The sequence below is a fragment of the Ranitomeya variabilis genome, chromosome 4, assembly GCF_051348905.1.
Source record: "Ranitomeya variabilis isolate aRanVar5 chromosome 4, aRanVar5.hap1, whole genome shotgun sequence".
In the NCBI taxonomy this organism is placed as follows: Eukaryota; Metazoa; Chordata; class Amphibia; order Anura; family Dendrobatidae; genus Ranitomeya; species Ranitomeya variabilis.
The window spans coordinates 671,653,279-671,678,705 of NC_135235.1; the positions used below are offsets into that span (position 1 = coordinate 671,653,279).

A 25,427-nucleotide genomic window follows, 5' to 3' on the forward strand; every position below is an offset into this window, starting at 1 on the left:
TTACATTCCGGCCGGCAGTCAGTCAGAGCGGGAAGCAGACTGCAAGGGACCTGACGGACACCGGAATGTGAGTATGTACGGTTTTTTTTTTTTTTACTTTTACGCTGGTAACCACAGTAAACATCGGGTTACTAAGCGCGGCCCTGCGCTTAGTAACCCGATGTTTACCCTGGTTACAAGCGAACGCATCGCTGGATCGCTGTCACACACAACGATCCAGCGATGACAGCGGGAGATCCAGCGACGAAAGAAAGTTCCAAACGATCTGCTACGACGTACGATTCTCAGCAGGGTCCCTGATCGCTGCTGCGTGTCAGACACAGCAATATCGTATGGATATCGCTGGAACGTCACGGATCGTACCGTCATAGCGACCAAAGTGCCACTGTGTGACAGTACCCTAAGTCATTGCTGCAATAAAGCTTATGTCAATAAACAAAGCGCTAGAGTGATAGAGCTAATAAAGTATTCTGAAGCAGCAGTTGATGTTATCACATGCCTGTGTCAACAGATATGGACAACTGGTAAATGGCACAAGGACTGAACAAGATCCATGTTTATTCCCATTTCGAAGAAGGGAGATGCTACCGACTTTAGAAACTATGGGACTATTACGCTCATATCAGCAAATTACTACTGAAGATCTTACAAAGATGGATACAACCTTACTTTGACAAAGAGCTGCCAGAGGAACAAGCAAGATTCAGATAAAGCAGAGGAAAACATTATGAATAATGGAAAAGGCCTAAGAATACAACAAGGAGATCTATTTTTGATTCATCAACTACAGCAAACCCTTCGATTGTGTTGATCACTTGAAAGTTTGGAATATAATGAAGGATATGGGTGTGTTGAACCATCAGATCAGTCTGATTAGGAACTTTCAGATGGACCAAGAAGTAAAAGTTCGAACGCAACACTGCAACACGGCATGGTTCAATGTAGAGTGAGGCGTCAGACAAGGCTCCATTTCTTTTCAATTCATAGGCAGAAGCTATTTTCAGGAAGGCTGAACTTGCCGAAAAAGAAGGCATCAAAATAGCTAAACGAATCGTCAACAATTTTAAATACTCAAATGATACAACATTGACCACAATAAGCGTACATGGAATGAGGGACATATTACGGAGTGTCAGGATGGAAATCTCGAGCACGAACCTCTACTCCAAGACAAAGATATTGACTACTACCAGACATGTCACTTGAAGCAAGAATCACCTAGCTTTGACTTGCCTACTTTGGTCACATCATACGAAGAGAACAATTTCTGGAGAAGGGTATTGTGGTCGGAAGAATAGAAGGAACAAGACAAGAGGAAGACCAGCAACCCAATAAATGGTTTGATACAATCAAGATAACAGCGGAGAAGACCCTGGTCAATCTATCTAGCACAAGATTGATCTTCCTATAGAGCTTTCATCCATCAATTCACCATGGCTTTAGATCGAGCTGAAGGCCATTAATAAAAATGGGGATTGAGAAGTCTTTATCTTCTATTATGTTCATATAAAATTTTGCATCACTTTCCTGGGTAAAAAAGTAAATTTGGCTGCATGACTTGTAATTTGTATGGACATTTCGGCTATAAATGTTATAAAATATCAGTATAAAGTTTAGATATTTAAAAATAATCTGTTTTACTCTTGGCAGATGACTGTTCCTGGAGCTCAGAGGTACAATGGATATCGTTAGATTTTAAAGCAGATGATCGTAGTATCACAAAAGATACATATGAAGAACATGTCCTAATTCCACATATAGCCCTTTGCAGTACAGATCTATCATCCGATCCTTTTGAACAGGTCCCATCTTCTGATTCAAGACAGAAAAATAAATGTGACAGAAGAGATGTCATAAATCAAAGAAGTCACACAGAGCAAAAGCCATTTTCATGTTTAGACTGTGGAAAACGTTTTACCTGGAAATCATGTCTTGTTAAACATCAGAGAAGTCACACTGGGGAAAAGCCAATTTCTTGTGACGCATGTGGTAAATGCTTTAGAGATAAAACAGATCTTTTTAGACATCAGAGAATTCACACAGGTGCAAAGCCATATTCATGTTCAGAATGTGAGAAATGCTTTAGACAGAAATGGGGACTTGTTAAGCACAAGAGAATTCACACAGGAGCAGTGCCATATTCATGTTCAGAATGTGGGAAACATTATAATGATAAATCAAACCTTATTAGACATCAGTGGGTTCACACAGGAGTGAAGCCTTTTTCATGTTCTGAATGTGGTAAACTTTTTACCAAAAAATCATCTCTTGAAACGCATCAAAATATTCACACTGGAGAAAAGCCTTATTCATGTTTAGAATGTGGAAAATGTTTTATCCAGAATTCAGATCTTGTTAGACATCAAAGAACTCACACAGGGCAGAAGCCATACTCATGTCCAGAATGCGAGAAAGGTTTTACCAAGAAATCATTTCTTAATAGCCATCAAAAAACTCATACAGAGCAGAAACCACTTTAATATACTGTATGAGGAAAGTATTTATCCAATAACTAGTGTTGAGCGATACCTTCCGATATTTGAAAGTATCGGTATCGGATTGGATCGGCCGATATCCAAAAAATATCGGATATCGCCGATACCCGATACCAATACAAGTCAATGGGACACAAATATCGGAAGTGATCCTGGATGGTTCCCAGGGTCTGAAGGAGAGGAAACTCTCCTTCAGGCCCTGGGATCCATATTCATGTAAAAAATAAAGAATAAAAATAAAAAATATGGATATACTCACCCCTCCGACGGCCCCTGGACCTCACCGCTGCAAGCGTCTGCCTCCGTTCCTAAGAATGCAGAGTGAAGGACCTTCGATGACGTCGAGGCTTGTGATTGGTCGCGTGACCGCTCATGCGACCAATCACAAGCCGCGACGTCATTGCAGGTCCTACACTCACTGCATTCTTAGGAACGGAGGCTGCCGGTTGCACCGCTGAGGTCCAGGGTCCGTCCGAGTGGTGAGTATATCCATATTTTTTATTCTTTATTTTTTACATGAATATGGATCCCAGGGCCTGAAGGAGAGTCTCCTCTCCTCCAGACCCTGGGAACCATACGCACCGCACACGCCTGGGAGCTTATAGGAACTTCCGATTCCGATATCACAAAAATATCGGAACTCGGTATCGGAATTCCGATACAGCGAATATCGGCTGATACCCGATATTTGCAGTATCGGAATGCTCAACACTACCAATAACCTAACCAGTTCTAAATGGCCATAAAAAAAGTCCCATTTTTTTTTTAAACATCAAGGAACGCACACAGAAGGTAATCTTTTTTTTTTTTTTTGTACGTTTGCTTTATGATTTAGTCACTATTTCGGAGAGTTGAAGGAGCCTCATGTTAGAATTAACACCAAAATTAGCATCTCAATTTCACAATTTTTCCATAGGACATATAAGACGCTCAGCTTTCTCCATAAGATAGGAATTTGTTTTGACGTTAACTGCCCAATATGTTGTATGCAATATGCACAAATTATGGGAGTGCCGATGATGAGAGATGAGCAGATTTGATAAAATACAAATCCACCAAATTGCTTGGATTTTCCTGGGGAAATTTGATTTGCAGCAAAGTTATTCTTTTCAAATTGAAAATCACTTATTATGATCTTGTGTCTCTTTAGACCCCAGAGCATAATAAAAGTAAAATGTAAAAGAAAAATTATATTCACCTCACAGGTGTTTTGCCCCACCGCTGCTCGCAGTCCGCTAATCAGAACTGCCTCTTCCTTTACTCATAATGAGCTCCATCTCCTGGCGTTTTCATTTTGTCATAGTAGTTCTGGCTTGCTTACTCTAAGCTGTGACTAGGTCTTGGAGGTTACTATGCGTTGTGTGTCGTAATGTCACACGGCCATAAGTCTCGGCCTCGGGTGAACAGGCTGGAGTTACGACGGCAAAAAGAAGAGAAAGGCAGCCAGTGGCAAACAGCAACAAGCCCTTCCGTGGATGTGTGGACGGAAAAGTAAAAACGTTATGGCTCTTGGAGGAAGGGAAGGGAAAATAATGAAAAAGTGGGGGAGATGGTAAATCATTATATAAGGACAGCATTTTGTGATTGTTTTGGGTAATCTTTGTTAAAAATTAAAAGTACTTTAATGAGCTGAAATGTTCACGTAAGGCAGAAAAGAGAAACTATTAGAAACTAAGTGAAGGGCATCTTATTTTGTTACCAATTAATAATAAAAGTTTTAAAATGTATATTCTTGTGTTTGGGATGTTTTGTTATTTGGGCATTTTATTTAGAAGTGATATAATTTTGGGGTTATTAAACGGGTTATTGCTTTCAGGTAAGGTATGGCTGCAGTTTGTTCAAAACAAAAAAACTGTGCCATAGCTCTCCCTTCCTGAATCAACTATTGGGGCTCCTCCACTGATCCCAATGGCTGTCTAATTAGGTGACGTGACGTGGGGGGGGGGGGGGGGGGTTTGGGGTGAATGAGCATAGTGTTTTTTTTGTTTTTTTTTTAAATGTTAACAAAATGTAGCGGGGGTGATCATTGATCATTATCTGATAGGGAACAAACTCATAAGCTAAAGCCTCAGAACCTATGAAGTTGAGACAGCTTATTTTTGTGTATAAATATTAACTTACGTTAGGGATCACAGACATTTTTTTTGTTAAGACACATTGGCCCCAATTTGTTAAGACCGGCATTGTGAATGCCATTCTTAATGAATTAGGTACACCTTACTCGTGTGCCCCTTTCATTAAGAGGCACACACCACTTAATGAGTGGCGCACTTTTTAACTGTCGTCAGTGGCTGGAGTACAGACAAAAATGTACACTAAGTGGCTTAATTTTTTGTGAATTAGACAGGTGAGCTATTATCCTGCCATAGGAAATAATTGCAATGACCGTATTACATCACTGAGCCAGGCTAGGGAGTCTCCTGACCATCTCCTCACTATAGTGTTGCATGCATGAAAAAGGTCAGTTATTCCAGTAACCAAAGATTTTACTTGACTATCCCTATTTGTCCACCTAAAGCCACCAGCAGTCTCCTTAATGGGCACTTTCGAGTACTTTATGGGATGTTTGAACTCCGTAAGAGACTAAGAAACAACTGAGACTACATTTTCATCTCATTTTTATTGTGGCGACCAAAGTCTACTACATATTGAGGAGTACACGGAGTATGGAAAGTATTCAGATCCCTTTAAATTTTTCATTCTTTCATTGCAGTCATTTGGTAAATTCGAAAAAGTTCATTTTTTTTCTCATTAATGTACACTCTGCCCAACTTCTTGACTGAAAGAAAAAAAAACAGAAATGTAGTAGTTTTTGCAAATTTATTAAAAAAGAAAAACTGAAATATTACATGGTCGTAAGTATTCAGAACCTTTGCTCAGTATTGAGTAGAAGCACCTTTTGAGCTGTTACAGCCATGAGTCTTCTTGGGAAGGATGCAACAAGTTTTCCACACCTGGATTTGGGGATCCTCTGCCATTCTTCCTTGCAGATCTTCTCCAGTTCCTTTAGGTTGGATGGTGAACGTTGGTGGACAGCCATTTTCAGGTCTCTCCAGAGATGCTCAATTGGGTTTAGGTCAGGGCTCTGGCGAAGGAAATAGTCCGAAACGCGCGTTGGGGCGCGGCACCACAGGACACGGCTATCCCAAGGTATATACCCGCATATATTTTATATTTATGGTCCCTCCAGTTTCTTGCACAGTGTTTTGTTTTAAGCACGGAAATTGGCTGCTTAGTGCAGTCTCAGCACATTGCACTTTTTTGTATGGTTGTTTTGAGACACATATATTTCTTGAGCACTACTGCACTTTTAGCATTTGCTGCTTAGTGCAGTCTTAGCACATTGCACGGTGCTTTATTGATTTTGTGATACATAATATTGATTTTTCGGCACTTTTGCACTTTGAGTGTTTTTATAATTGGTTTTTACACAATTTTAATTGGAACAGTGAGATTAATATAGCCTGTTCCTGGTAGGGATCTATTATGCAATAGTGGGGTAGCCGTCATATTATGTATTATTATTAGTCCTGTGTTGCGCACAGTTATTTGATTTTATATGACATAATTTTATTGATGTAAATTGTTATATATTGTTGTTGCTGTATATGTAGAATAAAAGTATATCTTTAATATAATTCCTTGCTGTGGTTACTTTCTGGTGATCTGTAGGTAAGGTGATTGGGCCTCTCTCTCCACTAGGTGGCGGTTGTCACCAATTTACATAGCATACCATGAATTGGTGAATTACGGTATTGGGAATAATATAGATATATTATCATATCCTCTGTATCTGTGGTATTGCTGTGTTCTAATATTATCTATCTGCGCTAGCAGTGACGGACCCGGAAATGCTGCAGCCCGCGTCCCAGGGTCCGTCTCTCAATGACGGCACATCGCTAGCGCACACCCATTGTGGGCGTGCGCTAGCGATGCGTCCGACATAGGGATTAATGGCGGTGTTAATGGATTGCGTTACACCGCGGTGTAACGCAGTCCGTCTAACGGACTGCCAAAACGAAATGTGAACCCAGCATTATATCTCCCTACTGCATCTCTGGAGCTCAGTCAGTGATCTTGGGGTTCTTCTTTTCCTCTCTCACCAAGGCTCTTCTCCCACGATTGCTCAGTTTGGCTGGACTGCCAGGTCTAGGAAGACTTTTGGTGGTCCTAAACTTCTTCTGTTTAAGGATTATGGAGGCCACTGTGCTCTTAAGAACCTTGAGTACAGCAGCAATTCTGTTGTAACTTTGGCTATATCTGTGCCTTGCCACAATTCTGTCACTGAGCTCCTTGGCCAGTTTCTTTGACATCATGATTCTCATTTGGTCTGACATGCATCGGGAGCTGTGAGGTCTTATATAGACAGGTGGATGCCTTTCCAAATCAAGTCCTAACACAGCTGGACTCCAATGAAGGAGTAGAACCATCTCAAGGAGGATCACAAGGAAATGGACAGCATGTGACTTAAATATGAGTGTCTGAGCAAACGATCTGAATAGTTATGTCCATGTGATATTTCAGTTTTTCTTTTTTATTAAATTTGCAAAAATTTCTACATTTCAGGGTTTTTTTCAGTCAAGTTGGGGTGCAGAGTGTTCATTAGTGTGGAAAAAATGGCTGCAATGAAATAAAGAGTGAAAAATTTAAAGGGGTCTGAATACTTTCCGTACCCACTGTAAGCTGAAATTGAACTGACAGTACTCAATGGACCAACTAATCAACTCCCTGCATATGACTGAAAGCCAATAAAGAAAAAAAAATCCAGAAATCTATGCCAACTAGTCTGTGACAAAGCTGTGGTCTAACGTTCTAAGATTTCTAAGACATAGTAATTGCAATGGCTTGAGAAACAACGTTCATGAGGCTTGTCACATTAAGCAGGGAAATATGATAATTAGTGAAATACACCATCTGCAACCACAGTTCCAGCTTTAGTCTGAACAATAACCAAGAGACCAAACAACTTCCCCCTTTTTCCTAAATAGAATATGTCACTTGCTGGGCAGCTTGCTGTAGTTTTAATAAAATCACTTTTATCAGAAGGAGATTATCACTGGAGGTCTAGTAAGCCTACTGCCAGATAGTCCTCCTTATTTATGATCTCAATACTCCGTCTCCACCTCTGATTGGATGCACAGTGTACAGAGAACACAAATTGGGAGTCATTGAATACATTTGCTTCGGAGGTAAGCAGGGTAGTAACGAGGAGAGAAATTAATTAGTCGGGCAGCAGAGTTAAGGACAGACTGTAGAGGTGCGAGACTGTTACTAGGGAGGCCACAGATGAGGATGTTGCAGTAGTTGAGGCAGGAGAGGGCATGCACAAGCATTTTAGTAGATTGAGGGTTGAGGAAATATTTTTGAACTGGAGGTGACAGGAGGTGGCGAGAGCTTGGATGTGCGGTTTGAAGGACAGGGGAGAGGCAAAGGTTACTCCGAGGCAGCGGATTTTTGGTACAGGGGAAAGTGTGAATTCATTTATTGTGATAGATAGATAGATCAGGTAGGTAAGACACGCAAGATGGAGAAAAGATAATGAGTTCAGATTTGTCCACATTGAGTTTGAGGAATAGAGAGGAGAAGAAGGAGGATATGGCTGATAGACATTGCGGGATTCTGGATAGCACAGAGGTGACGTCTGGGCCAGAGAGGTAGATCTGCGTGCCATCAGTGTACAGATGTTACTGGAAGCCATAGGACTTTGAGTTGTCCCAGGCCGAGGGTATAGATAAAGAAGAGTAGGGGTCCTAGAACAGAGCCTTGAGGGGCTCCAACACAGAGAGGGCGGGATGAGGAGATAGTGTGGGAGTGGGAGACACTAAATGTGCAGTTGGTAAGGTATAAGGACATCCGGGATAGGGCAAGGTCTCTGATGCCAAGAAAGAGAGGATCTTTAGTAGGAGGCAGTGGTCAACTGTGTCGAAGGCAGAGGACAGGTTGGCTGTGAATATGCTGTTAGTAATTTTGGTCAGGGCAGCTTCAGTGGAATGGTGGGGACGGAAGCAAGATTGTAGGTTGTCGAAGAGTGAGTTAGAGGAGAAGTGGAAAGAAAGTTCAGCATGAAAATGCTGCTCAAGGAATTTGGAAGTGAATGGGAGCAGTGATATGGGGTGATAGCTGGACATGGGGGTTGGCTCGAGGATGGCTTTTTGAGAATATGCATGATTTAGACATGTTCGAAAACAGAAGTATATGATGGCCACTTGGAGGATGTAGGTAGAGTAAATGTGGACACAGTGGACTTCAAAAGAGGGAAGGATGAGGGAGGGTAGAGGTAGGATTGTGTTGAAGGTGCAGGTGTTAGAAAGGAGAAGACCCACTCCCCCATGTCTGTTGTTAGGGCGAGGAGTGTGGGTGAAGCGGAGGCCACCATAACACAGGACAGCAGTGGAGGCCATGTCGGAAGGTGTCAGCCATGTTTTGGTGAGGCCCAGGAAGATAAGATTGTGACAAGTAAAGAGATTGTGAATCATATGGAGTTTATTGCAGACAGAGTGGGAGTTCTAGAGTGATCCAGAGAGATGGAGCAGGCGGTGGGTGTCAGAGGCAAGGGATTTTTATGTAGGAGAGATTGCAATTGTTCATATTAGGTAGGGAGCGATAGAAGGGGAATAAATGGGAAGTACCAGCTGTAGGGGTCCAGGATTGTGAGACATGTTGCCAGCAGTGAGGAGAAGCAGAGACAGAGAAAGCAGGTGGGAGAGTGGCTAGCTTGTTTTATGTTTTATTAGGACAGATTTGAGGTTCAGGAGCAGGTCTACAGATGAGGTCAGGTGGGGGGTAAGAGGGAAGGAGAGATGATATTTGGTTAGAGGGGTGCTGGGGTTTGGGGATAGCGAAGGAGAGTGAGGATTAGTGGAGCAAACACTGTAAGGGCCGATGTAATCATGGTGAGAGTAAGTATGGGAAATAGAAAAGATAACTACAGTTACTAAATAGTGGTTACTCGTATCTTCTGGTCAATTCTGGCATATTTCTGTTGCACATTTAAAGAGCCACATGTGATGGAGCCAGACCGCGGATCCACTTTGTATACGTCGCTCACACGGCTCTACTCCGTACACACACAGCTCTGCTATGTCCACACTGTAAACCCCTCCTGATCCCACCACTCAGAGTCCTGCATACACTGAGGCCCCTGATCATGTGACCCCTGACTCCTCCCCTCCTGTGACCTCATCACAGGTCCTGTCCGCACAGAACAACAGCCATACATGTGGTGTGCGGCTCTGCAGGGTGGCGAGTAGAATCCAGTTTATTTTAGAGCGTTCAGTCGTCCGTGCTGTTACATAAATCCCCTCGTCACCTCTCACTTTCCAACCCGCTCACATGTCCATTCTCATGTAGTAACATCCCTCCTCTGCCTGCTCCTTCCTCCAGCAGACGCACCACTTACATTACTCACACGTAGGCCTATGTATAACAAAGAAGAGAATAATAATCATTGCCATTCAGCTCCATCCTGCAGCCCCCTGGTGTGACCTCTGCACTGTGTGAGGCTCCGCCCTTTCCTGTGACATCATGCCTCCATTGTAAACAGGATCATCTAGTGTGCAGCTCCTCAGGTGGAGGTAAGTGGTACAGATTGCCCATTATTGGGCGTAGGGGACATTAACCCCTTCAGCACTGACAATATGTCAGGGACCTTCTCGGCTGTAGACGGCTCACACCTCCGGGCAGCAGTGTGTAGCAGGGCCGGCATTAGACTGTTACCAGGGTGACTATAAAGGAGCACAGGGATTGGCTGTTACTGCGCCCTTTGCTGTACAGTGGGCAGCACGGTGGCTCAGTGGTTAGTACTGCAGCCTTGCAGCTCTGGGGTCCTGGGTTCAAATCCCCCCAAGGCCAACATCTGCAAAGAGTTTGTATGTTCTCCCCGTGTTTGCGTTGGTTTCCTCCAGGTACGCCGGTTTCCTCCCACATTCCAAAGACATACTGATAGGGAACCTAGATTGTGAGCCCCAACGGGGACAGCGATGATAATGTGTGCAAACTGTAAAGCGCTGCGGAATATGTTAGTGCTATATAAGCAACGCATAATAAGTAAGAGAGAAACAAGTGCAGGACTCAGTACAGCAGCGAGTCCCTGATACCGGAGGCCGGGAACATCTCAGCGGTTTCCTCACACACAATGTTCCATTCACACTGAGCAGACTGATAACTCCACCTCTTGGAATAACTGTGGCGGAAACGGTCTGACACCGGCTGCATCGGACAGTAGTGTGAGATCAAAGGTCAGTGGTCATATAGATCAGTGGTAGGAGATGTCAGAGAGGGCAGCGGTCCGAGAAGTCAGCAGTCAGATAGATAAGTGGTTAGAGATGTCAGAGAGGTCAGTGGTCCGAGAAGTCAGCGGTCAGATAAGTGGTTAGAGATGTTGGAGATGTCAGAGAAGGCAGCGGTCAGAGAGGTCAGTGGTCCGAGAAGTCAGCGGTCAGATAGATCAGTGGTTAGAGATGTCAGAGAGGGCAGGGGTCAGAGTAATCAGTGGTCCGAGAAGTCAGCGGTCAGATAGATAAGTGGTTAGAGGTGTCAGAGAGGGCAGCGGTCAGAGTGGTCAGTGGTCCGAGAAGTCAGCGGTCAGATAGATAAGTGGTTAGAGATGTCAGAGAGGTCAGTGGTCCGAGAAGTCAGCGGTCAGATAAGTGGTTAGAGATGTTGGAGATGTCAGAGAAGGCAGCGGTCAGAGAGGTCAGTGGTCCGAGAAGTCAGCGGTCAGATAGATCAGTGGTTAGAGATGTCAGAGAGGGCAGGGGTCAGAGTAATCAGTGGTCCGAGAAGTCAGCGGTCAGATAGATAAGTGGTTAGAGGTGTCAGAGAGGGCAGCGGTCAGAGTGGTCAGTGGTCCGAGAAGTCAGCGGTCAGATAGATAAGTGGTTAGAAGTGTCAGAGAGGGCAGCGGTCAGAGTGGTCAGTGGTCCGAGAAGTCAGCGGTCAGATAGATCACTGGTTAGAGATGTCAGAGAGGGCAGCGGTCAGAGTGGTCAGTGGTCCGAGAAGTCAGCGGTCAGATAGATAAGTGGTTAGAGGTGTCAGAGAGGGCAGCGGTCAGATAGATCACTGGTTAGAGATGTCAGAGAGGGCAGCGGTCAGAGCGGTCAGTGGTCCGAGAAGTCAGCGGTCTGATAGTGGTTAGAAATGTCAGAGAGGGCAGTGGTTAGAAATGTCAGAGAGGGCAGCAGTCAGATAGATCAGGGTTCAGAGAGGGCAGCAGTCAGAGTGGACAATGGTGATTGTGTGCAGCACAAAGTGAAGGAGGCTCTGTCTCTCTTTTTCTTTCCCTTTCTCTATTTATCTTTATAGCCCTGACTTTTTTCTCTCTGATTTTTTTTAGTTTCTTTTTTTACTCTTTTTCTCGTTCTTTCTTCCTCTCACACTTTTTCTCTTTCTCTCTGTTCCTTGCTTATGCTTTTTTCCTCTTTTATTTTCTCTTTCTTTTATTCTGTCTTTAATATTTCTTCTTTACTCTCTCTTTCACCTTTTCTTTCTTTTCTCTTTCTTTTTCTCTCTCGGTTTTTATTTCTCCCTTTCTGTTTCTCTTTGTGTCTTTCTTTATTTTTCTCTCTCCATATTAAAAGGAGGGTGTTCTCTCTCTGTTTATCTCATGGAAAACAATATCACTCAGTCTGTTTTGGTAAAATAGCGGGCGCTCAGTGAGACAACTTTGATGAATCCTCTCTTCTCTCCCTTCATTCTCCCGATAGGAGTGACATCTCATCTGCTCACTCTTTCTTCACTTCTCTAGCTTCTCCTTGTTCCCATTTAATTTTCTGTGGTTGGTGGGAGATATTGTTCTTTCCCCAAAATGATTTATTTAACCCCTTATAAGAGATATCCAGGCATTCACTCTTGGACTGCAGATTGCTGAATCCTAAAGGCATGCATACTTCTGATTGCTTGGCTTTTCTCAATTTACCTCTATGCAGAGTAGCTGAGTGCATGGGGTTCATGACAGTGTCACCTCAGTGCAGTGTGTACAGGATGCAGACAATTTACATTTTTCCCTCTTCTCAGACCATATACATGGCCATATGAGAGGGCTTGTTTTTTTGCAGGATATGTTTTAGTTATGAATGACATGCTAATTTTATCATATAAATTACAGAAAATTGTGAAAAAAATGATTATTTGGGGGGGAAGGTGGTGTAAAAGTTAGTTTTTACAGTGTTCATTGTGCAGTGAAAAAAATGGAATATGATTCTTTTTTTAGTTATTTTTGAGGCTTAAAAAAGTTTGTGGGTTTTTTAAAGAAAGTTTGCTTATTATTGCCATTTTCTGAGACCTGCAATTTTTGTTATTTTTTAGGCTGAATAGCTGTTTGAGGGCTTCATTTTATTATCGTACTGAGTTGTCATTTTTATTGCTACCATTTTGGAGTACATCCAACATTTTGTACTTTATATCTTGATAGACTGGGCATGCACAGATTTGTTGATACTAAACATGCGATTTTTCCAATTCTTTATTTCAGTTTTATCTATTTTGTCTTTTCTTTTTTTTGTAGTCCCCCTGGGGGACTTGAACCTAAGAAAGTTTCATAGCCCGTTTTTTATTTTGTGCAAAATTCATGAATCATGTGTGCCATTTTGAAAAATTTGCATCTAAAAAGGCAACAAATACCACAAGACAAATGAAAATACCTGTAGCAATTTCTGTAATGATAGCTGTAACCACTGTAACTGTTTCAGACACTTCACAGGTTCTGAAATGTACTCTTCTGGACCTCTGTTCGAGGTCCTCTATTTTCATTAGTTGGGCTCATAGATCAGAGGTGATATTGGAGTTTTGCTTAACCCTGAAGACCACCTCATTAACTTGTTTGTTAATTGAATTCAGCAAACTCTCTCTTCAAGGAGGCTTCAGTATCAGCCAATTTAGCTTCTAACATGGCACCAGTTGAGCTCGAGGCAAACAGGAAGTGATACGCATCTGTCTTGGCTTGGCAGGCCTTCATCACCATCCTCTATGACCGCTGCCCTCTTCTATGCTCCACACTGGGTTTTACAAGTGGCCTGGCATGTTCCCATGTGATCTATGCCTAGGCCAATATAAAGCCCACCAAGACACACACCTGAGTATTGGTATTAAGACTCTTGATTCTGTTTCTTTGACTGTGCACCCATACCTACTTTCCTATGTCATGTCTGCCTGCAGCTTCCAATGCTTCAAGTTATCGCTCCATATGTGTCTTTCTGCTGTGCATCATTGCTCAGGATCCATGTGCTGGCCCGGTCTTGGGTTTATAGGCTCCAACTCACAAGTTGAGCCATATAACAGAATACCAAGAGGATGGATCACAAAGGTGCGGTAATGGCACAGTTGCTGTGGCATATGGATGATCTGCCTGAATTGGTAATGCAACTCACTGCAAATCAATGGAAGCTTGTCCAGGCTATGCAGGATGTCACTGTCACAACTCTGTTGTCGGAATATCCAGGGTCAGGGACTTCTTCCGTGTCCCTAACACTAGGGGCGCCCGAGCTATCCATGCTCCCAGGATTACTTCTGATGGTGAAAACATCACGTATCTTGCTGAACTCCTGAAAAAGCCCTATATCTGTCTCCCTCCCCACCCAGGCAAGTTGGGAATAATAGTTTACGTTTATACACAAACCAGACTAACAAGTTCGTGCAGTGATAAATGAATATACCAACCATTCAAATATGAACTCACAGACAAGAGGCTGAAACACTGGGGAGAAAAGGTAGGAAAACAAAATAGGAGAGGAACAGGATTTGCACACAGCTGAAACGTCAATCAACAGTTACAGATCAACACTCCAAATGCCTCTACAAACAACTGCCACCTCCACTCCTCAACTGGCAGTACAAGACTAACACTGGCAATGCAGATTGCCAGAAGTGAGTATATAAAGGATAGGGGAGTGGCCAATACTGAACAGCTGAGATCATCCAAGCAGGAATAGCTTAAGGTACTCTAAGCTGAACAGTTTAACCCCTGCACTGCTAACAGAAACCTGCACCGTTTAGTATGAAGCAAAAGTGCTTCTAATCAGTGCAGGAGTATGTGAAATAAGATGCTTTGGTCTTCTGGCCCCTCTCTGTAGTGGTAAACCCGTGACACTCACAGCTTCTGTGGACGCACTGTCCAAGATTACTGTAGCATCTCCACCAGCTCATCCATACCTGCTACAATCTAATGCTCACCTGCAGCACTTGGCATGGGAGACGTCTCCACATTTGCTTACTCCTGCACATTTTGTTTGAGACATTAAGGCCTGTCGGGTCTTTGTACACTAGTGCACTGTACATTTTTAGTTATGTTCCCAGCTTTTTTTTTCTGACTGTCTAAAGTTGCCTACATTTTTTCTTTATTGTCTGGAGATGCAATGGTGTGTGCTGCGCTACTGCCATCCTTTCTGTCTGTCTTCCTTAAAGTGTTTGACAAAATCAGGTGCGGGCCACTTCACCTCTGATTTCATAATGAGGCTAAGAAAATGGACTAGCTCTGTGGGACAATATGCCATAGAATTCTGCACACTGTCTGCTAAATTGACATGGAACAATGACGCTCTCCTGGCTGTTTTCTACGGCAACTTATCCAGTTGGATCAAAGATGAAGTCGCTGGTAGACATTAGCCATCGTCCCTCGATGACCTCTTGATTTCTCTTGCCATCCGAGTGTGCTTGCGTTTTAAAAAATGGTTTAAAGGAAAAACACATGATGCCCGTGTGTTACATTTTGAAACGTCTCCAAAATCTCTCCCAGAATGGCTGAACCGGAACCCTTGGAGATTGGTTGGAACTGATTATCTCCAGCTAAAAGATCCCATCGCCTTACTGACAGATTCTGTATTGAGGTGAACAGGATCATTATTGCACAAATTGTTCCAAACCAAAGGCCAAATGGGGAGAACTTCAGACTCTAGGTGAAAAGGGAGATATCGCCCTAGCATTAACTGTTCTCTCCACTAAAGATAAATGAATTGAGCCTATGTCAATTTCTTACTTTGTTCACAGGACACGCTATTCCGGAGCAGCAGAAAATTTTATGGACTTCTTTCTGACTAAAATGCTGAAAATTCCTTTAGTTTCTTTCCAGATGCCTCTGAAGTTAAACTTAGTGAATAGCCCAACTATTCCGGACAGTGAAATAACTCTTCAGATTGGTGCACTACACATTGAGACACTTTCTGAGGCACCAATGCTTTTGGGACCACCATGGCTACAGCTACACGCTCTGGTTATTGACTGGTCGTGTGACTAGATTGCCTGGTAGGGATCATCTTGTTTTAATAACTGCTTTGAAATTCCACCTCAACCACCTTCTCAGAAACTCTGCACTGATTCCGCTGCCTCTGATATTCCTGCTCCCTATCAAAACCCTGAAGATGTCTTCTCCAAGCATGGAGCCAAGGAGAACTGCAGGGAAGATTGACTGAGCCTAAGCGATGTCCTTTCTTCTGTGTCTTCGTTTTCCAACACGCCATCTGCAAGTCGTCATCTGGCCCTCAAGAAATCCTCTTCTACAATCAAAAAAGTTACTGTTTCTGCTTTTGATCCAATGACAGTTTATGAATTCAACCATGTTCTGGATTGTAAAATGACTCGTGGTCCTGAGGAGAGATGCAGGGTACCTAAAAAGGACATAATTGCTCCAATCCTGCTGAAGATAATTTGTGGAAAGAATTCTGCTTCATCTATTAGCAACTCATCTGGGAAGGATCTAAAAGGGAGGGGTACTGTTACGCGTCGGCCTCGACTCCGGAGGACTTCACCTACCCCTATGGTTGATGCTCTCTGCTGCTCTCAATGCCAGGTTTTAAAAGTGCCTGGCCTGTTCTCATGTGATGTCTGCCTAGGCCTGTAAGATACACACCTGTGTCTTGGTACTAAGACTCTTGGTTCTGTTTCTTTGACTGTGCAAATATACCTCCTTTAATGTGTTCTGTCTGCCTGGGGCTTCAAGTGTTTTCAAGTCTTTGCTTCATACATGCCTTTCTGCTGCTGCATTGATGCCCTGGATTGCCCACCCAAACCTGGGTTTAGAGGATCCACCTCACAAGGTGAGTCATATAGCAGGAAAAAGATGAAGGATGATCCACTTGTCTATAGGTAGGATCCTGAGGTGCACTAGGGGTAGGAACCTGGGCATCTTCCAGGTCAGATAAGGGTGAATTTGATGATCTAAGAGTTGAAGAGGAGGAGAACAAAAATCTATGTCAGGAGTACCTAGAGAATCAAGAATAGTAGAGTCCGTGATAAAACTCCCAGATGGGTTTGGGGAGGATGGACAAATCGGAGACATACTGAAGGGTTCACCGAGTGCCTTGCAACTGGACACAGACCTCATCTTAGCTCCCCTCAGCATCAGGGTATCAGGATGAATCACTGCAGGGATGCTTAAAGGAATGAAGTCAGCAAATAATTGGCTTTGTTAGCAGGAGGATAAAGAGGCCACAGCGCCCAGTGGCTCATTTACATTTCCAGCCACACACTTGCACATCCTATAGCTATAGGGGTGATTCTTGAGCAGACTCTGGAAATACTCCCCAAATAGCTTCTTTAATATATAGACTTATATGCCCCATTCACCACAGTAATGATGCATGAAATATGGCTTAAATCATGTCAAGTTGATCAAATATTTTCTTTCTTTCTTTTTTTTCACACAAGTTTCGCCCAGCTCCGTATCTTGTCTTATTCATAATGACTAGTGATGAGCGAGTATACTCATTACTCGAGATTTCCCGAGCACGCTCGGGGGTCCTCCGAGTATTTTTTAGTGCTCGGAGATTTAGTTTTTCTTGCCGCAACTGAATGATTTACATCTGTTAGCCAGCTTGATTACATGTGGGGATTCCCTAGCAACCAGGCAACCCCCACATGTACTTATGCTGGCTATCAGATGTAAATCATTCAGCTGCGGCACTGAAAACTAAATCTCCGAGTACTTTCAAATACTCGGAGGACCCCCGAGCGTGCTTGAGAAATCTCGAGTAATGAGTATATTCGCTCATCACTAATAATGATCTGTGATATGCCTTACATTAGAAATCTTACTCAAACTGTGGCAGTGCATCAGATATTGAAAAAAGAAAAACAATTGACGGGCTTGTGGAGAGTTCCAAGAAATAGAGGCAGCAACTCAATAATTGTAGTTGACCGCAAATTGTGGAGCAAGAGCACATCTCCAGGCTAATCTTCTGTAGAACTGCAAAGGGGCCGCGTATTCAAGTAATGACCAGTTATCCCCTCTAGATGGCAGCCTAGATACATATAAGATCAAATGGTGCTACATAACTTTAGGCTTAGATAGAATATTAAATCAGGGCCTGGTCTGTCCACTCCGAGCAGTTTGTAAGCAGGATGGAGATCTTTTTTTGAGGTAAGGGCTTTGATATCTTCTTGAATGTGACCCCAAGTGAAAATCAGGCTATTTAACTTACATTAATCATCACGTAAGTGCTGAGTGATGTCCTTGGGCCACCTGAGAATCGATCCCAAGGCTTCAGTCACGGCAGTAGGCCACAGCAAAAAGAAATGCTCAGATTGAGAGCCGAGAAGTCTCAAACTATTCCTCGGAGGGTCTTTCCGACTACATCAGATGATAAACAGGCCAAAATAATGTGGTATTACAGAGCATTCAATTAGAATAGCGACCATAAATCAAACTATCTCGCAATGTCCCTTCAATAATTATTTCTGTTCTTTTCTTACAAATACAAGTCAACAAGTATAGATAACCTCCAAACGGTAAAACATAAGAAATATTAAAAAGTAGTGCAAATGTAATATTACATTAATTAAAGGGAATATGTCGGCAGGTCTTTGCTACCCCATCTGTGAGCAGCGTAATGTAGGAAAGGAGACCCTGAATCTAACAATGTATCATTTAGTTCACTGGGTGCAGCAGCTCTTGACACAATCGAGTTTTTAGATGCAGAATGCAGCAGATCTGAGAAAGCTAAGCCAGCCCCCACCAGGCTCTCTCTGCACATTGTCTATTGACAGTGAGCTGCTTAACACAGGAGGGGGAGGAGTTGACTAGCTGTCACATGCCCAACAGATCTGGTCCTAGTGATGAAACGTTCACTGTAAGTAAATGACACACAGCTTAATAAGAGACACATTGTTGAATTCAGTGTTTCATCCCTACCTCATGCTGTACTCCCATTACGTAGCAAAAACCTGCTGACAGATTCCATTTAACAAGCTACTTAAACCGTATTTAATACAAAAAGTGAGAAAACCTGTTACTCCCCAAAATAAAAAAAATATACAATTTAATAAAAAACATGTATAAATCTATATAAAGTACACATGAAGCACTTCTAAGAGTACATACAGTGGAGATAAAAACGTCTACACACCCCTGTTAAAATGTCAGGTTTTTGTCATGTAAAAAAATCCTACAAAGAATAATTATTTCAGAACTTTTTCCACCTTTAAGTGCCGCCCATAATCTGTACAGATCCATTGAGAGACATACTGAAATCAGGCAGCATCATGGTTTGGGGATGTTTTTCAGCAGCTGAAACTTGGGCTTTAGTCCTAGTGGAGGGAATTATGAACAGTTCAAATATCATTCAGTTTTGCTACAAAACCTTCAGGCATCTGCTAAAAAGCTTGATGAAAACACATAAAAACACATTTTTAGTTCTTTATTTGTCTTTTTCCACCTGAAAAGATTTGAGTTTTCAGATTCAGTTTTCAATTAATTTGTACAGATTATGGGCAACTTTATAGGTGGAAATATATTTGTAATTATTCTTCTTAGTGTGATTTTTTTTTTTTTTACATGACAAAAACTTGGACATTTAGCAGTGGTCTGCAGACTTTTCATATCCAATGTGTAGTGGGATCACATACAAATACACCATTTTTAATATATCATTAAAATCACTGAATAACATACTATACTTTTGCTGGTTCCTCCTCCTCTCACCTTCCCCTTACTGTTGGGGTTCCTCAAGGATCAGTCCTAGGCCCCCCTCCTTTTCTCTTTGTATACTGCCCCTATTGGAAAAACCATCAGTAGATTTGGTTTCCAGTACCATCTCTATGCTGATAACACCCAATTATACACTTCTGCTCCTGTTATCACGCCGACCTTTTTAGAAAACACCAGTGATTGTCTTACCGCTGTCTCTAACATCATGTCCTCCCTCTATCTGAAACTGAACCTGTCAAAAACTGAACTCCTCGTGTTCTCTCCCTCTACTAACCTACCTTTGCCTGACATTGCCATCTCCGTGTGCGGTTCCACCATTACTCCAAAGCAACATGCCCACTGTCTTGGGGTCATACTTGATTCCGAGCTTTTATTCACCCCCCACATCCGATCACTGGCTCGCTCTTCTTATCTGCATCTCAAAAACATTTCTAGAATTCGCCCTTTTCTTACTTTCGACTCTGCAAAAACTCTCACTGTTTCACTCATTCATTCTCATCTGGACTATTGTAACTCTCTACTAATCGGCCTCCCTCTTACCAAACTCTCCCCGCTCCAATCTGTCCTGAATGCTGCAGCCAGGATCATATTCCTCACCAACCGTTACACCGATGCCTCTACCTTGTGCCAGTCATTACACTGGTTACCCATCCACTCTAGAATCCAGTACAAACTTATTACCCTCATCCCCAAAGCACTCCATGGCTCAGCACCACCCTACATCTCCTCTCTGGTCTCAGTCTACCACCCTACCCGTGCTCTCCATTCTGCTAATGACCTGAGGTTAACATCCTCAATAATCAGAATCTCCCACTCCCGTCTCTAAGACTTTTCACATGCTTCGCCAATTCTTTGGAATGCATTACCCAGGTTGATACGATTAAACCCCAATCCCCACAGCTTTGTGTGCCCTAAAAACGCATTTGTTCACACTGGCCTACCATCTCAACGCATTAACCTAACTATCCCTGGGTGGCCCATTCAAAAAACTTAAACCATAATCGGGTTCCTCGCATCATGTTCTCATACACTTTATGCAGTTAATAGCACTCTGTGTCTGTACTGCTACATACTTAGGCTGATAACCGGTTCATGCAGCTTTACATGAACACCCGATCCTTACACTATGGCTGGTCCGAACAACGAAAGCAGTTGTTACCATCCACCTCTCGTGTCTCCCTTTTTCCTCATAGATTGTAAGCTTGTGAGCAGGGCCCTCATTCCTCTTGGTATCTGTTTGGGTCTGTGTTTATTGTTATGCTGTAATGTCTATTGTCTGTACCAATCCCCTCTATAATGTAAAGTGCTGCGGAATATGTTGGTGCTATATAAATAAAATGTATTATTCTTATGTAAATATGCAAAATGTATCCTCAATTTTATTTGTTTGCATATATACAATATAGATATTCAGAGATTGGAGGCAGCACACCATTCAGAGTGAAAAAAAGGACTTCTGTTTAATTGCCCAAATTGGCGACGGTTCGGTTCATTAGTGAGAACCTTTCTCAAGCCTTTCTCACTAATGAATTGAAACGTCACTGGCAGCACCATCTTGGAGGAGGAATTTATTTTTCTCTAGCAAGATGGCACCTATGCTATAGCAGCTATTGGCAATCACCGATAGCTGCTACTGCTCAGGTGCCGCCATCTTGGAGGAGGACATTTTTTGTTTTTCTCTAGCAAGATGGCACCGACAGTGCCTGCGCACTAGTAGCTACTGGATCACTTCTATGTACAGTACAGACCAAAAGTTTGGACACACCATCTCATTTAAATATTTTTCTGTATTTTCATGACTATGAAAATTGTACATTCACACTGAAGGCATCAAAACTATGAATTAACAGATGTGGAATTATATACTTAACGAAAAAGTGTGAAACAACTGAAATTATGTCTTATATTCTAGGTTCTTCAAAGTAGCCACCTTTTGCTTTGATGACTGCTTTGCACACTCTTGGCATTCTTTTGATGAGCATCAACAGGTAGTCCCCGGGAATGGTTTTCACTTCACAGGTGTGCCCTGTCAGGTTTAATAAGTGGGATTTCTTGCCTTATAAATGGGGTTGGGACCATCAGTTGTGTTGTGCAGAAGTCTGGTGGATACACAGCTGATAGTCCTACTGAATAGACTGTTAGCTGCTTTTTTCTTGCCATAATACAAATTCTAAGTAAAGAAAAATGAGTGGCCATCATTACATTGAGAAATGAAGGTCAGTCAGTCCGAAAAATTGGGAAAACTTTGAAAGTGTCCCCAAGTGCAGTGGCAAAAACCATCAGGCGCTATAAAGAAACTGGCTCACATGAGGACCACCCCAGGAAAGGAAGACCAAGAGTCACCTCTGCTTCTGAGGATAAGTTTATCCAAGTCACCAGCCTCAGAAATCGCAGGTTAACAGCAGCTCAGATTAGAGACTAGGTCAATGCCACACAGAGTTCTAGCAGCAGACACATCTCTACAACAACTGTTAAGAGGAGACTTTGTGCAGCAGGCCTTCATGGTAAAATAGCTGCTAGGAAACCACTGCTAAGGACAGGCAACAAGCAGAAGAGACTTGTTTGGGCTAAAGAACACAAGGAATGGACATTAGACCAGTGGAAATCTGTGCTTTGGTCTGATGAGTCCAAATTTGAGATCTTTGGTTCCAACCACCATGTCTTTGTGCGACGCAGAAAAGGTGAACAGATGGACTCCACATGCCTGGTTCCCACCGTGAAGCATGGAGGAGGAGGTGTGATGGTGTGGGGGTGCTTTGCTGGTGACACTCTTGGGGATTTATTCAAAATTGAAGGCATACTGAACCAGCATGGCTACCACAGCATCTTGTAGCGGCATGCTATTCCATCCGGTTTGTGTTTAGTTGGACATCATTTATTTTTCAACAGGACAATGACCTCAAACACACCTCCAGGCTGTGTAAAGGCTATTTTACCAAGAAGGAGAGTGATGGGGTGCTACGCTAGATGACTTGGCCTCCACAGTCACCAGACCTGAACCCAATCGAGATGGTTTGGGGTGAGTTGGACCGCAGAGTGAAGGCAAAAGGGCCAACAAGTGCTAAGCATCTCTGGGAACTCCTTCAAGATTGTTGGAAGACTATTCCCGGTGACTACCTCTTGAAGCTCATCAAGAGAATGCCAAGAGTGTGCAAAGCAGTCATCAAAGCAAAAGGTGGCTACTTTGAGGAACCTAGACTATAAGACATAATTTCAGTAGTTTCACACTTTTTTGTTAAGTATATAATTCCACATGTGTTAATTCATAGTTTTGATGCCTTCAGTGTGAATGTACAATTTTCATAGTCATGAAAATACAGAAAAATCTTTAAATGAGAAGGTGTTTCCAAACTTTTGGTCTGTACTGTACATCGATAGTTGCTACTGCACAAGAGTTGTGGGCGCTATTTTCAAATAGATTTTTTTTATAATATGAAGATAACCTCAACCATATTAAAGGGAACCTGTCACCCCCAAAATCGACGGTGAGCTAAGCCCACCGGCAACAGGGGCTTATCTACTGCATTCTGGAATGCTGTATATACTGTAAGCCCCCGATGTATCCTAAAAGATGAGAAAAAGAGGTTAGATTATACTTACCTGGGTGGGCGGTCCGATCCGATGGGCGTCGCGGTCCGGGGCCTCCCATCTTCATAGGATGACGTCCTTTTCTGGTCTTAACGCTGCGGCTCCGGGAAAGGTCAGAGAGACCTGGCGCCTGCGCACTGCAATACTTTGGTCTCCCCTCATCAGGTCAGACAAAGTATGCCGGAGCCGCAGTATGAAGACCAGAAGAAGACGTCATCTGATGAAGACAGCAGGCGCCGGACCAGACCGTGACACCCATCGGACCGGACCAGCAGCGGGACCGCCCCTGGGTGAGTATAATATAACCTCTTTTTTTCATGCCCTTAAATCAGAGAGATATATCACATAAAATAGTTAATAAATAACATTTCCCACATGTCTACTTTACATCAGCACAATTTTGGAAACAACATTTTTTTTTGTTAGGAAGTTATAAGGGTTAAAAGTTGACCAGCGATTTCTCATTTTTACAACAAAATTTAGAAAACCATTTTTTTTAAGGACCATCTCACATTTAAAGTCACTTTGAGGGGTGTACATGACAGAAAATACCCAAACTTGACACCATTCTAAAAACTACACCCCTCAAGGTGCTCAAAACCACATTCAAGAAGTTTATTAACTTTTTACGTGCTTCACAGGAACTGAAACAATGTGGAAGGAAAAAATGAACATTTAATTTTTTTTGCAAACATTTGACTTCAGAACCAATTTTCTTTATTTTCACAAGTGTAAAAATAGAAAATGAACCACAAAATTTGTTGTGCAATTTCTCCTGAATACGTCGATACCCCATATGTGGGGGTAAACCACTGTTTGGGCGCACAGCAGAGCTTGGAAGAGAAGAAGCACCAATTTCTCCTTTTCAATGCAGAATTGGCTGGACTTGAGATCGGATGCCATGTTGCGTTTGGATAGCCCCTGATGTGCCTAAACAGTGGAAACTCCCCACAAGTGACACCATTTTGGAAACTAGACCCCTTAAGGAACTTATCTAGATGTGTGGTGAGCACTTTGAACCCCCAGGTGCTTCACAGAAGTTTATAACATAGAGCCGTGAAAATAAAAAAAAAATCGCATTTTTTCTACAAAAATTATCTTTTAGCCCCCAAACTTTTATTTTTACAAGAGTAGCAGGAGAAATTTGACCACGAAAGTTGTTGTGCAATTTGTCCTGAGTATGCTGATACCCCATATGTGGGGGTAAACCACTGTTTGGGCGCACGGCAGGGCTTGGAAGAGAAGGAGCACCTTTTGACTTTTTCAATGCAGAATTGGCTGGAATTGAGATCGGACACCATGTCGCGTTTGGAGAGCCCCTGATGTGCCTAAACAGTAGAAACCCCCACAAGTGACACTATTTTGGAAACTAGACCCTTTATGGAACCTTTCTAGATGTGTAGTGAGCACTTTAAAACCCCAGGTGCTTCACAGAAGTTTATAATGTAGAGCCGAAAAAATAAAAAATCATATTTTTTTCACAAAAATTATCTTTTCGCCCCCAAGTTTTTATTATCCCAAGGGTAACAGGGGAAATTGGACCCCAAACGTTGTTGTGCAATTTGTCCTGAGTATGCTGATACCCCATATAGGGGTAAACCACTGTTTGGGCGCATGGCAGAGCTCAGAAGGGAAGGAGCACCGTTTGACTTTTTCAACGCAGAATTGGCTGGAATTGAGATCAGACGCCATGTCGCGTTTGGAGAGCCCCTGATGTGCCTGAACATTGAAACCCCCCCACAAGTGACCCCATTTTGGAAACTAGACCACCTAAGGAACTTATCTAGATGTGTGGTGAGCACTTTGAACCCCCAAGTGCTTCACAGAAGTTTATAATGTAGCCCTAACGCTAATGGGAAAATGCAAATAAATACATTTTTATTTTATTATTTTTCCCTAACTAAGCCGGTGATGAAGGGGGGTTTGATTTACTATTTATAGCGGGTTTTTATGTTTGGCAGCTGTCACACACTAAAAGACGCATTTAATTGCAAAAAATAGTTTTTGTGTCACCATATTTTGAGAGCTATAATTTTTCCATATTTTGGTCCACAGAGTCATGTGAGGTCTTGTTTTTTGCGGGACGAGTTGACGTTTTTATTGGTACCATTTTTGGGCACATGACTTTTTTTGATCGCTGTTTATTCCGATTTTTGTTAGGCAGAATGAACAAAAACCAACAATTCATGAATTTCTTTTGGGGGGGGGCGTTTATACTGTTCCGCGTTTGGTAAAATGGATAAAGCAGTTTCATTTTTCGGGTCAGTACGATTACGGCGATACCTCATTTATATCATTTTTTTATGTTTTTGGCGCTTTTATACAATAAAAACTATTTTATATAAAAAATAATTATTTTTGCATCGCTTTATTCTGAGGGCTATAACAGTTTTTTTTTTGCTGATGATGCTGTATGGAGGCTCGTT

The 25,427-nt window shown here is 42.6% G+C and overlaps 1 protein-coding gene across 1 annotated transcript in view; it reads left to right on the forward strand.

Moving 5' to 3' along the window:
- Positions 1-25,427, forward strand: part of LOC143768200 (uncharacterized) — a 144,374-nt gene that overhangs the window by 47,116 nt on the left and 71,831 nt on the right. The window contains exon 14 of the mRNA XM_077256891.1: positions 1,651-2,477. Coding sequence (XP_077113006.1) covers positions 1,651-2,477 — 827 coding nt within the window. The remainder of the gene's footprint in view (positions 1-1,650; positions 2,478-25,427) is intronic.